We start from the raw sequence: 14832 nt of genomic DNA on the forward strand, positions 1-14832 counted from the left end.
ACTGTAAATTAAAGAAAAAATGTCATAGTAAAAGCATGTCTTCAATCTGTCATCACGTTACCATGGTTACGGTCTACCTGGGGTGCGTTCAACAGCGTAGCTGCTACGTAGCCGCTATGTAAAGCTACGCTCTTGAACGGACGGCTAACCTAGCTGCTACGTATGGAGAGCTAGCATAAATATTTAATGCTACGTCCCAAATCCAAGATGGTTTCCTTGGTTACAAATCTGCAGCATTCAAGATTTTTACAAAAAGGAGGGTTATTTATTTCCTATATCTAAGTGAATTAAATGTAAATTTAAATATATATTTTCGTCTGAAATAAACTTTATTTGGTCCAGTAATAAGTTTTTACTGGGGTGCGTTCAACAGCGTAGCTGCTACATAGCCGCTACGCAAAGCTACGCTCTTGAACGGAGAGCTAGCCTAGCCACTACGTATGGAGAGCTAGCATAAAAATTTAATGCTACGTCCCAAATCCAAGATGGTTCCCTTGGTTACAAATTTGCAGCATACAAGATTTTTACAAAAAGAAGCGTTATTTCCTATATTTAAGTGAATTAAATGTAAATTTAAATACATATTTTCGCCTGAAATAAACTTTATTTGATCCAGTAATAAGTTTTTACTGATATATCTTTATTCAAAATCTAACATTTAGCAGCTAGGTTAGCTGTCCGTTCAATAGAGATAGATATCTACTACTTAGCTGCTAGGTTAGCCGATATGCTGTTGAACGCACCCCTGATAAATCTTCATTCAAAATATAACACTTAGCAGCTAAGTTAGCTGTCTGTTCAATAGAGATAGATATCTACCACTTAGCTGCCAAGTTAGCTGATACGCCGTTGAACGCACCCCTGTTAAATATTTTCTGACCTCTTTTTTTATAACCTACAATTCTCAAGTTCGTATTTATACCAGCTCGTTAAATTGAAAGTTTTATTGAAAGATACATTTGCACTGCCTGTGGTGACTGCATTCTATTTTCGAGGTTTTCAGTTGTAAACAAAAATATCATCAACTAGTTGTCATAGAAACAGTGCCCAGTTTATGTCCTTCATGTTCATTATCTTTTTAAATGTGTACTTGGATGCAACTTCTATAATTTAGCAATTTTTTCAAAGGTCTTTTCCAAAAAATAATAATAATAATAATAAACTTACCTTCCTTCCTTAAGTGGGATGTTGGTTCTGAGATTCAAGAAATCTTGCGAGTGACCTTACTTGGTAACCGCTCAACTAAAATATATGTGTTGCTAAAGTTCTAAAACCTGATTGGTTTTTCTAATTTTATTCTTGGGCTTTCATTGGATAAAAACATTTCGCGTAATATTTCGCATATCAACCCACAATGCACTGTAAATTGCCTTACCACGGTGGTGGATCTAATTTTTTTTAATTCAGAAATTATGTGCGCTCACAAACATATATGTACACAAGTATGTTACATGTTTCAGGTACAATCTACATATTATTTACAATTGAGAAACATCGACACAGCTTTACTTAATCCAAAAATAGATAGATAAGTTTTTAATTAGCCTATTTTTAAAATAATTCATTTTTTTTTCATATAGGTATGTGTTTCTTACCTTAGAATAAGATTTACAGTGAACAAGAAAATGAATTTCATCCTCAATCACACCAGTAATGCAAACAATACACCATCGTTCTTTTCTTGATGTGGAAATATAAATTGAATTTATAAATTAAAATTTGTAATTGTCATATACAAATTTTATTTGAAAAATTCAATTTTTTGTATATAGAGGACAATATCTACCACTCTCTTTTGCAAGTTTATAAAACCAGTTTTTATACGTGTCTGATTTATTTATTCATTAATTCTTTTTTATTCAAAGCGTCGGAACCTGGGAGAGGGGTATAGGGGTCATAGCCCCGTCCTTAATCATTTGCAAAGACAGACATAATATAGACATTGAACATTGGAGAGTAGGTTTAGACCACCACCACCTCCACGTTCTGGTGTATATTGAAGGGTAAGTGAATGGTTCTGTTTGAGCAAAAAATGAACAGGAAGAATTAAGTTCGATCCTAACAACAACAACCCCCCAACGAAATAGGATTTTCGTACGTGTTTGGACAACTCTCTCTTTCTTTCTTTTTTATTTTTATTAATTTTTTTTTATTGTCGGGTTTTTTAGTGGTTGGATTTTTTTCTCCTCCAATATTAGCCCCCTTTTCAATTTCCTTCCGACACCAAAATAAATTTCAACTCAACATGTTCATATCGGTTAAGGATGTCCGATCCTTTATTCATTCATTCTCTCAAAAATCATATGTATGGTACAGGAGGTACATATATACATATTTACAATAATTATGGACAAGCAGAATTTACCGTAGGAGGAGAGGCGGTTTGTAATAAATATATTAGAGAAATACCGATGAATTTTGATTATACCGTTGGAAAAAAACATGTTTTATACTTTAAAAATTCAGAGATGTTTTATGAGCATTTTTATATATTCAACGCAAGATTTTCAGAACCTGCATGAGGATCGGCTAGTACCTTAATATTATCATATAAAATTGAAAACCATAATGTGCTTTTAACCATTGGCGGATCCAGAGGGGGGGTTCCGGGGGTTGGAACCCCTCCTTTATTTTTTGCCTAGTGGGGAGAGAGAGAGAGAGAGAGGATAATACGTTTTCTGAGATTATATACTAGTATTTGTACATTTTACTTATTTATTGAATAGATAGATTCTCACACATTCAGTTTCCTCCAGTCATCTTCTCTATTATACTTTTTTAAGAGAGAATGGTAGAAAATATTCTACTTGTTTTTATATATCTTGTATATTTAACCCTGGTATGTAATATGCGATGTTTCATTTGATATTGGATTCCCGTGATCTTTGGGTGTGTTGACTATGTTTGTACCGTTTTCATCATATCTAGATCTTTTGAAGGAACTAACATGTAACTCTTTATTTTAAAGACCAACCGCATCCCACCCCAAAAAAGTTATTCAAATTCTTAAAGAAAATTCTTTATACTCTTCGAAAATGATCGATACAAATTCATTCAATTTTAAAGCTTACGTAGTTATGAAATGTGTAGGGGTTTTTTTGTATTTGTTTTGTTTTGGTTTTTTTTTTTTTGGTTGTTCTTTTGTTCGGTCTGGGGGTAAACTTTTTTTTAAAGGACATAAAATAAAGATAGTATTTTTTATAACCTTAGATCTTTCCATACAATTCTGTAAATCTTTGCATCTTTGCATGAGAGTATGTATTGGGGGGGGGGGGTTAGAGGGGCACAACCTAGCTGGAACCCCTCCTTCCAAAACTTGCTGGATCCGCCCCTGTTAACGCAGTGCGGCATATACTGTACACGTGTATAATTATTTAGGAGGTAACTTGAATCTATATAGGCACTAATTTATAAATTACCTTTTCATCCGCCTCTGTACACAGTGTAATGCTCTGGGCTCTTATATATAATCATATATCATCCATAGCTATGGCAACACCAAATGCCCCACGGATTGTTCTTTAATAAGCCATCCATATAACTTTTTTGTAAAAGAAATACACATTCTTCACCGATTATAACTGAAAAGTTGCAAAATATGAAGTTAAGTGGAAAAGAAAAAGATACACAACCTTTCGAGTTTGTACACATGCACACACACCCTCTCCCTCACACACACACATCGGGAATAAATTTTGAAATCATATATGCCATGCAGCTTTTTGCGATATAGCGCGAAATGATCATGTGAAGAGTATAGAAACACGGGCGGATTTAAGGGGTGGGGTCAAAGTAAGATATGACTAATATTAATAATTTAATATACCATATTACATTTTTGTATTTACTCTTGAAATACACAAAAACCAAGGAGCTTCCAGGGGCCCCCAGACCCCCGGTCTGAACGAAGATATCCACGCCAAACACAAATCCTGTATCCGCCCATGAGAAACGCAGGGAAGGAAAAGACTTAATTAATGGTGAATTGGTGATAAACACAATATTTTACATACTAAGTTTTTTGTTATTTTTTTTTATTATTATTATTTTCATCTTTTTCGCTGTTGTTTCAACGATGTGAGTCGGAATGTAATATATATAAAGAAAATTCCAACTTCCTGTCTTTAGCTTTGTTTGTTTTTAGCCATACTGGTCAGAGACCATATCTGATTGTCTGTAGTTATTTGTAAAAAAAAAAAAAAAAAAAAAAAAACTTACTTCTCCATTATTTCAATTTTGATATATCAGCCTGAGTATAACTTGGCACAGACACTCCACTCAAATCATAATTATTTTTAAAACTTGAGAAACGGTTATGCTATTATCACTAAAAATGTAATCATTTTCTGTGAAATACTATCAAAACTCCTTCTTAATTATTGTTCTGATTTCAATATAACATGGCAAACAAATAAACTGTATTAAGACCACGCCTAACAATTTGGCCTTCAAAAAAGTAATAATATCATTATTGATTCGCTTGCCCGCTCATACTTTTTTCATCAGAAGTCCGACGAACAAGAAATTAACTTGGAGCGGCCTAAAATAAAAATTCTGGATACGATGAACTGCCTTTCTATTGTTACTAAAAATAGACATTTCTGTGAATAATTTCAGAACACTACTCGAGCATACCGTTTTGGTCGGATTTCAATATTTCCCGATATACAAGTACATGTATATACAAGTACATGTAGAGTAAGCTGAGACACGTAGCTGTATTTCCATACAGACAAAGATGAAAGGCCAGTGCCCCACCACTTTTTGTTGCAGTAAAGTGAAATAAGGGTTATGTAGTGTGCTTACTTAAAATGAGTAATTGGAACCTATTCCCTTCCCCATCCCCTTCCTCCCTACCCCACAGAATAGAATTTTTCAGCTTGGGCAATATTTTTTTTTGGTGAAGTTTTTTTTCTATGATTGCCCCTTTCAAAATCGATGCAAGGCTTCTAAAATATAAATTTTCTTTTAGTTATCCGTTTTAATTTATTGAAACGTCATAGTATATGATGTTGCCATGGCTATTAAAATTAGAAATTTCTACAGTCTGATAAAAAAAATCCTATCATCGTAAGGAGAATGGATTGATTTTTATCAGACTGAAATTTCTGTGAAAGTTTGGAGCATAATGGACGATACAAATGGAAATCTGGGGGATTAGGGAGTGCATAGCACTAGTTTTACCACTTTCCTTGTGGGGTTAAACGTTTGGATGATTCTGACTTAGAATTGATCAGCCTCGTTTTCAAAACCACGCCTGACGGACAAAGACAAACCAGAAATTCTTTTCAAAAACTTGAAGTTTAGCTATGTCCAGAGGAAATGACTCGCGAATATATGTGGGTAATTTACCACCAGACATAAGAGCCAGGGATATCGAAGATTTATTTTACAAGTTTGGAAGAATTACGTTTGTTGACTTGAAAACGCGCAGAGGTCCACCATTTTGTTTTGTAGAGTTTGAAGACCCAAGGTAAACAAACTACTGATATATTCGCTTCTTTAAGGAACACCAAGTTTCTTTAAAATTATTTTTGTCATATATTGCTTTCTGTGATAGCCATCTTCGTATTCATCATGGAATGAATGATTTTGGCTATGCAGTATATGTAAGGGCTATCAAAACAACAACCAAAATCAAAGGAAGCCTAGTTTCAATTTTGCAGCTTTTGAGTACTTTTAAGCAAAAGATCATTTTTTATTGTTTAACTGTCCACTACCTTGTGTGCATTGAGGCATGGAGGCATGTATGATTGCTTCTCATTGTACTGAATTATTACCAGTCAATAGTCGTAATTGATTTTCCAAAATTAGTGCACTGACTGTGACTGTGCATCTAAAGTCTTTGAATATGTATCATAGAAATCTTTGTTATTCCTAAAACTGTAATCCAATTAGTTTTAATTGGTAAGAGAACTAAGTTACAGTCTTTTGGGTAGGGCTGAAATGATTAATCACAGTGCTGCACCTGGTTTGAGATTCACAGCATGCCATTATTTACCTCAGGTTTTTATTCTTTCCAGAGATGCATCAGATGCTGTACATGAAAGAGATGGTTATAACTATGATGGATACACTCTGCGAGTTGAATTTCCACGAGGTGGTGGACCAGGAGGGCCACGATCAGGAGGAGGGGGGTATGGTGGTGGTGGTGGTGGCTTCCGAGGGAGCAGTCGAGGAATGGGTGGAGGGCGAGGTGGACCTCCATCCAGAAGATCTGAATACAGAGTTCTGGTATCTGGTACGTGTTATGATAAGTAATCCCCACTTGGATGCAGAATGCTAGGTTTTAATCAAAACAGAATAGAGGCGTTGAGAGTAAGAAAAAAATTTCCAAAACACCAAATCATATCATATTCAAAATGCTAAGAAGTTGTGTGAATTTAATTTTTTTAGCTCATCTCGACGAAGTCGAGATGAGCTTATGCTATATCGTCGGTGTCAGCGTCCCAGTTAATGTTTTAGGAGCAGGTCCATTCCCAAGTAACTATAAGCCCTACCCTGACCAAACTTGCATGGATGATGCATCTAGGGATGGACACTACCAGACTTGCTTCGGATGCTGCATCTGACCTACATCTTCCAGAAGAGTGACCAGGTTAAAGTTTTTGGAGCAGGTCCATTCCAAGTAACTATAAGCCCTATCTGGACCAAACTTGCATGGATGATGCATCTAGGGATGGACACTACCAGACTTCAGGGCTCAACATTAACGCTTGTCCGGTACCAATGAAAAAAAATTACGGACAAGTGAATACTGCTGGGCACTTGTCAGATTGGACAAGTGATTTTTTATGTTAAGAAGTCTTCAGGTAACAATGATAAACAACAGTTTCTACTGAAAAGTTTATCAATAAAAACGGAAGCAGTACATTAACCCGAATTTCGATCCCGATATCAATCGCTATGTAAGTTCACACTTGATCGGGATCGATATTCACACGCAGCCATACTATTGCATGGCGTGGATCTTAAGATGTTTGTGGGTTTGGAATATAATTGTTGATATTGATATTAAAGATTCTCTTGCAAACATTTATGTTTTTGTCAGGACAGGAAGTCTAGATAAAACTTTGTTTAATATGTGTTTGTCTTATTTATCAATAACAACACTAATAAATCAAGCACGTATATTTTGTTTTCAAGTTGGCAGAGTAAGATATTCATTGAAAAATTTCCGGACAAGTGAAGTTAATGTTCGGACAAGTAAAATATCTTGGTCACTTGTCCGAATGGACAAGTAGGAAAAAAAGTTAATGTCGAGCCCTGAGACTTGCTTTCGATGCTGGATGTGACCTACATTTTCCAGATGAGTGACCAGGTTAAAGTTTTTGGAGCAGGTTCATTCCCAAGTAATTATAAGCCATATCCGGACCAAACTTGCATGGATGATGCATCCAGAAATAGACACTACTAGACTTGCTTCCGATGCTGTATGTGTCCTACATTTTCCAGATGAGTGACCAGGTTAAAGTTTTTGAAGCAGGTTCATTCCCAAGTAACTATAAGCCCTACCCGGACTAAACTTGCATGGATGATGCATCTAGGGATGGACACTACTAGACTTGCTTCGGATGCTGGATCTGACCTTCATTTACCAGATTAGTGACCAGGTTAAAGTTTTTGGAGCAGGTCCATTCCCAAGTAACTATAAGCCCTAATGGATGATGCATCTTAGGATGGATAATCAAACCTTGCTTTGGATGCTGGATCTGACCAACAATTTCCAAACGAGTGATGAGGTTAAAGTTTTTGGAACAGGTCAATCCCCAATGAATTTTAAGGCCTATTTAAACAGAACTTGCTTGAATATTGTTGTCAAAATAAATACTTATTGTTAAAAAGATATGATGTGAGATTTGCATTACCTAAACTGATAACATTCTTCGAGGTGATCTTCGTAATCTTCGATTACCTATGTTTTTTGTTTTGTGTTTTTTTCCATTGTCAATTTGTCATGCACATTTTAACTCCTTTTTAAGAATGAGTCCAATGAACTATTTCAATCAAACTTACCACAAAATGTCATTGGGTGAAAGAATTTCAAATTAATACAAAGAAAGGGCACTAACATAACAAGATGGACAAGAAAAAGCATCATTAAGTTGGTGTCCTATAAATTTCTAAAGAAACAGAGACCCATAGCTTCTTAATAAAGGGTGGGCCAGTTTATGAGATCAGATTTTTATAGACCACTTGTTTGGAGTAAGGGTAATATCTGAGTATAATTTAATACATTGTAATATTTTTAGGTCACCTGAGTAAACTCAGGTGACCTATTGCTATCTGTTTTTGTCCGTCGTCTGTCGTCCGTCGTGCGTTAACATTTAAACATTTTCAGCTTCTTCTCTAAAACCGCTGAACGAATTTCAACCAATTTTGGCATATAGCATCTATGGGTGAAGGGGAACAAAAATTGTGTATTTCAAGGTCCCTGCCCCCCTGGGGGTGGGGCAAAATCCACTAAAATTAGTGCTTTCTTTTAAAATCTTCCATACTCCCCGACATCAAGCAGTCAAATTGTTGGTATCATTGTAATCAGCATTGAGTCCTCTACCAAAATTGTGAAATTCATGGCCCCATGGTCAGGGATTCTGGTGTTAGGGCGGGGCTAAATAAGTATATAGTGAAAATGCATTAAATCTTTGAAAATCTTCTTCTCTGCTACTAGGTATTAAATAAACTAACTAAGTACATAGTTATGATGAGCAAGAGCGCCTCTACCAAATTTTTGAAATTCATGGCCCCAGGGTCAGGGGTTCTGGTGTTAGGGCGGGGCTCTATTGATTATATAGAGAAAATGCATTAAATCTTTGAAAATCGTCTTCTCTGTTCCTGAGTATTAAATAAACTAACCAAGTATATAGTTATGATGAGCAAGAGTGCCTCTACCAAAATCGTGAAATTCATGGCCCCAGGGTCAGGGGTTCTGGTGTTAGGGCGGGGCTCTATTGATTATATAGTGAAAATGCATTAAATCTTTGAAAATCTTCTTCTCTGCTTCTGAGTATTAAATAATCTAATTAAGTTTAGTTATGATGAGCAAGAATGCTTCTACCAAAATTGTGAATTTTATGTCCCCGGGGTCAGGGGTTATGGTGTTAGGAATTGGCTCTATAATGATTATATGGTGAAAATACATTACATGATAACATCTATGAAAATCTTTTTCTCTACTCCTTGGTAATAAACAGAATGAACTATTTACATAGTTATGATGGGATGGGCTCTTCTTCCAGAATTGTGAATTTCAAGGCCTCTGGATCAGGGATACCAAAATGGGGAGGGGGGGGCTCTACTTATATACTGAAAATGAATTGTTTGAAATATGCTCCTTGGTATTAATCAAACATTTTTGATAAGCAAGTGTGCCTTTTCAAAAATTGTGCAATGTGTAGACCTAGGGTCAGGGGTTCTGTATGGTAGGAGCACTCCTGATTACTGCTGAATATTACTGATTAGTTGACATACTTTTTGTTCCCCTACCCTGCTTATCCATATTAAGTAAACAAACTAAACATTTGCTAAGTGTATAGTTATGATTAGCAATGGTGCCTCTTTCAAAATTGTGAATGCCATAGCATCTAGCTTAAAACATGAACCAAATTCAATCATTTGAAAGTTGTTGCATGATGCTCAGGTGACCTATAAGGCCCATGGGCCTCTTGTCTTGAATGCAATTTAATGCAAAATATTTCAACAGACTAAAACAACTTTTTTTTTCAGGATTACCTCCTTCTGGTAGTTGGCAAGATCTGAAAGATCACATGAGGGAAGCAGGAGATGTGTGTTATGCTGATGTCTACAAAGATGGAACCGGAGTGGTGGAATTTCTCAGAAAAGAAGACATGAAATATGCTGTACGAAAACTAGATGATTCCAAGTTTAGATCCCATGAGGTGCTTGTTTTGAATTTCTTTTGATAAACATTTGATTTAAGATGTGTAAGACAGGTTTAAACAAAATCATGTTGATCCAATTGACCGAAATTTCAGAATCAATCTGATTAAAATCAAATCCTTTGATCCGCTCCCGTAGATCGCTACACAAAAGGTGTAGCGATCTACGGGAGCGGATCAAAGGATTTGATTTTAATCAGATTGTTTCAGAATATATAGGCTTCTTACATCTAGGCCTAAAGGTGTCACAATCTATGAATCAGTGTACCCAGGTCACTGTTGAGGCTTATTTGCCTCTTGTTAATAAACAAAAGTTAGCATGTGTTTAGAGAACATCAGGATTCTGTGAATGTAAGACAAGATATTTTTAAGTCAAGGAGACAGGAGCTTTTTTTTTTCTTTATTAAAAAACAAAACCAGGAGAGCTAGATCTTCATCAGATGTAAAATTCATTTAAGGGAGAAGTGGCATACATTCGAGTGAAGGAAGATTACAGAGGAGGTGGAGGGAGGTCAAGGTCTCGTAGCAGGAGTGCTTCACCCCCGAGGAGATCCAGGGCATCCCCCAGATATTCCCCTGTCAGAAATAGATCTAGATCGTAGTCATAATCTCAAGGTATTGCTAATTTGAAATAACATGTTTTCTAAAATTTTAATTCTTTTGCATATTAACATTCTTTAAGGAACAATTGAATACTATTAACTTTTAATATTAAGAATGTGGATATGTGGGTGGATATGATTTTCAGCCAATGAGTTGTCTGTTTTTCATTTCCAAGCCTGTCCTTTTTATTTCTTGGTAGAATTATTTTAGTCTTTGATCATATTGCATGGCTTTGAACTTGATTTATTGTTAACTTTGCAGTGATTCCAAGATCATGAAGTATCAGAGACAGAAAGAAGTTATATCACATCCATTTTGAAGACTGTTAATGGTATGCATATTTATGATCTGTGCATATGAAGCATTGACTGTAGTGTAGACATTAGAAGGATAATGTGACAATTGTCTTATATTGCAGTTTTATTGTACAGAAACAATTTGCGTGTCAGGTCATTTTTTATTACACTATCATACGTTTCCTGTTATTAATTTTAATCAATTTTGTATACACATACGCTTCATTTCATGATGTGAGAAAAACATTAAAAATGTGCACTTTTTTTATCATTCATAATATAATATTTTCAAATTTCTATTCTTAAGGTTTTTGCTCTGTTGGAAAGTTTGGATCAATATGATGGAAAGCTTGGATATTTAGGATAACAAGCTTTGATCAATTGGATAATCATGTTTGGATATTAGGATACAAGCTTGGATATTTGGGATAACTAGCTTGGATCATTTGGGATCAAGGGATCTGGATTTAGGATTTATCTCTCCCTCTCAAATTATGGAATCGGTGCGGATGGATCCCGATGCCCAAACTGGAGATTTTTGGAATTAAGGAATCCATCCTATTAGGCAATTCAGGGTTAAGGCTTAAAATCCAAGGAAAGTCTGGCAGTAAAGAAAAATGCTCTACTTTTCTTTATTAGGTCACACGAGTAAAGATTTTTGATCAAAGATTGTCTGATGTCCATCCATCTGTATGGTCTTGGTATGCATCATGTGTCATCTATAAATTTGTTTTCCACATTTTTAAAGTCTTCTCCAGATCATAGTTTGTTTTTTCTTTTTTTTTTTCAAATGAAGAGGTAAGCCCTCTTTCAAGGGAAGATAATTTGAAAATAAGTCTATTAAATTGATAGGTTTATTTATTAATTGTCATCTCAAAAACCACTGACATGGTAAGTCAAAACTTGTATTAATACTTCTTTATTTTATTGTAAATTATGTTCCTTAGATCAATCCTCAACTAAGATGACAGCATTAATGAATCAAATTAGTTTTTTGTGATGGATGTTGGTCCAAAACTTTGTCAAAGGTTTAGAGCAGCCTTAGAAACAGTTCCCCTTTCTACAGAGTTTATAAGAACAGTGTTCACAATCCTATTGGTATATGCAATTCGATGGATAACTTGAATGATATTTAACAAAGTATGAAGTTTACAAGAATAAAAAAAAGTAGTTGCAATTCGTAAAGTTACTTTTTAGCCCAGTATACTTGTTTACAAGTACATGTACTCAAAACATTGAGCATAATTTGGAGACCGCATTATTTACATATACAGATTGGTTTGTCAAAAACGAAATGTTGACTTGAGAGCAATGTGGTTTTTGAGGCCTTGTCTGAAGAAAGAAGTACGCATGTACATTATTTTATAGTAATTTTTTAATAGACTGAAAAATTGAGCAATTTTGTTCACTGCCATACTTAGACTTGTTACTGGATACCTTTTGATTTATGGAAGGATTTGCTCTACTCAGGAATAGATTTGTGCTGGGATTTACACTAGGTGCCCAGTTGGAAACATGAGAGGAATGGATGGATGGATCACATTAACCCCATGGAGTAGGATTTTGAAAGGAAACGGATATTCTTTCATAAAAAAAATATCAGGGACAAAATACAAAGATATATTAGATCTATAAAGGGTGGTTATGGGTTCTTCTCCATAAAAAGTTCAACAGATATTTTTGAAATGGTCTACATATGGGTTTCTGTTGAACAGGACATAGTTTTATAGTGGGAAAGCAACCTTCTATAAAAAAAAAATTCAAGGATATTGAGTCGGATCTTGCTTCTCATAGGATCTTGCAACTTGTTCTGGAAGTTCTAAGGAGGATTCTTTTTGGAGTAAGCATTGGATAGGCTTTTGGTAAGTGGGGAAGAATGTCTGGTAAAAAAAGGTAAAGTGGGTGTATGAGGTTTATTTTTTTGCATAAAAAAGGATTACCCTGAATTCATTATTTCTTGAAGATGAAGTATTATTTCTTTTTTCAGTGACGAAAACCAAAATTATGTATTATTGAAAGCACTTAAAAGAATTTCTAAACAAAAAGCTTTGATGAGGCCATCTTTCAAATAATAGTTGCTTGCCCTATCCTGATTCAAGGTAGATTTATTGTGTTGGTAGATAAAAAAAAATTTCAACATGTTTGTTGACAGGATAAGATGAATAAAAAGAGAAAAAAAATATTGTGTCCTTGAATGTAAAAAAAAATTTGAGTTGGGTAATTTTTACTCAGTTGGTCAAGAGAGGGCAACCAAGCAATTTCTTTCAAGTTGGCCTGAACATAGCTATATTTTTAAAACTGTATTGCAGCTTTTATTTCAGCTAATTCAATAAATATTCTTACAACATAAGTGTCTTATAGTTTTATTGAACATAGCTGGAGCTGAAAGTTAAAGTGAGCTTTTCAGATCACATGTTATCTGCCCCTGGTCTGTCCATAAATTTTTCCCATTTTCAACTTTTTTTAATTAAAGAACCAATGGGCTGATTTTAACCAATTTGGTACAAAACAACTAGGGTGGAGGGAAGTTAAAAACATGAAGGACCAAGCCTCCTTACAAGGAGAGATGATCAATAAAAGCCACAAATAGCGTGGGGTTATTTAAAAACCTTTATCTCAAGAACCACTGGACCATAAACAAACTTATTTGGAAGCAGCCTGGGGTAGTGTAAATCCTAAATTGTTCAAATGATTTACCCTGGGGGCTGGGTGGGGCATCAATAAAGAATCTTAAGTTTAACATAGAAGTACTAGTATATTGGAGAAATCTCCTTAATACCACTGGGCCAGAATACTGTAAATACATGGAAGCATTCAGGGGTAGAATCGATTCTAAATTTTCAAATCAAATGGGGGACAAGATGGGTCCACATTAGGTATTGCAAGGGGGAAATCTTGTGAAGGACAGCATAGCAAAAGTAACTGGTGAGTGTTGTTGCCCGTGGGCCCCTTGTTACCCTCCTAGCCATAATTTATGTATTTCTGATGGGGAGAGGGCCATTCTTATAAAACTGCTCTAGAAAAATTGGAAGAAAGAAATTCCCTAAAGTGATGAAGAGCATTGTACTGTTTTGGCATTGTTAGATGATTCAGAATAGTTTTATCGTCACAGGTGAAGAAAAGGGAACATAATATGGGTGGAAGAGGAATATACCAAAAAAAAAAATGAGAACGGCAAGACAATTATTTTAAACAATATGAAATGCTGTCTCTGGTTGATGTTGCCTACTTCAACTGCTGAGTCTGACTTGCGCAAAAGTGAAGGGTCAGAAAATATTCCTCTGTCAGTCTGTCACAAAAACTAACCTTGGTCATAACTTTTGAATGAGAAGTTATAAGGTTTTTAGCTCACCTGAGCCGAAGGCTCAAGTGAGCTTTTCTGATCAAAATTTGTCCGTTGTCTGTCGGCGTTGTCGGCGTCGTCGGCGTCGGCGTAAACTTTTCACATTTTCATCTTCTTCTCAAGAACCACTGGGCCAATTTCAACCAAACTTGGCACAAAGTATCCTTGGGTGAAGGGAAATCAAGTTTGTTCAAATGAAGGGCCACGCCCCCTTCCAAGGGGAGATAATTATGAATTTGTGAAAAATTTATGGCATTTTTAAAAAATCTTCTTCTCCAGAACTGCTGGGCCAGGAAAGATGAAACTCATGTGGAAGCATCCTCAGGTAGTGTAGATTCAAGTTTGTTCAAATCATGACCCCCGGGGCAAGGGTGGGGCCAAAATGGCCGACCCTAGTTTTACATAGGAATATATAGGAAAAAATCTTTAAAAATCTTCTTCTCCAGTACCACTTGGCCAGGAAAGATGAAACTCATGTGGAATCATCCTCAGGTAGTGTGGATTCAAGTTTGTTCAAATCATGACCCCCGGGGCTAGGGTGGGGCCAAAATGGCCGACCCAAGTTTTACATAGGAATATATAGGAAAAATCTTTTTCTCCAGAACCACTGGGCCAGGAAAGATGAAACTCATGTGGAATCATCCTCAGGTAGAGCAGATTTAAGTTTGTTCAAATCATGACCCCCCGGGGC

At 35.6% G+C, this 14832-nt stretch overlaps 1 protein-coding gene across 2 annotated transcripts; it reads left to right on the forward strand.

Moving 5' to 3' along the window:
* Window positions 1–5230: 5230 nt before the first annotated feature.
* Window positions 5231–13148, forward strand: LOC134233079 (serine/arginine-rich splicing factor 1-like). Of its 2 annotated transcripts, XR_009984910.1 has the most exons (6): window positions 5231–5473; window positions 6024–6241; window positions 9727–9899; window positions 10358–10514; window positions 10764–10833; window positions 11106–13148. XR_009984910.1 is itself a non-coding variant. In XM_062715073.1 (5 exons), exons 1-4 carry the CDS (start codon window positions 5310–5312, stop codon window positions 10499–10501), a joined length of 699 nt encoding a protein of 232 aa, XP_062571057.1. In that variant the 5' UTR covers window positions 5232–5309; the 3' UTR covers window positions 10502–10514; window positions 10764–11097. The 2 variants fall into 2 exon arrangements, 1 of the variants encoding a protein (XP_062571057.1); XM_062715073.1 differs by lacking the exon at window positions 11106–13148 and having other exon boundaries at window positions 5232–5473; window positions 10764–11097.
* The last annotated feature ends 1684 nt before the right edge of the window (window positions 13149–14832 follow it).

This window comes from Saccostrea cucullata, unplaced genomic scaffold (genome assembly GCF_032062105.1).
Source record: "Saccostrea cucullata isolate Sc308-1 unplaced genomic scaffold, CSIRO_AGI_Scuc_v1 ctg4240, whole genome shotgun sequence".
Lineage (NCBI taxonomy): Eukaryota > Metazoa > Mollusca > Bivalvia > Ostreida > Ostreidae > Saccostrea > Saccostrea cuccullata.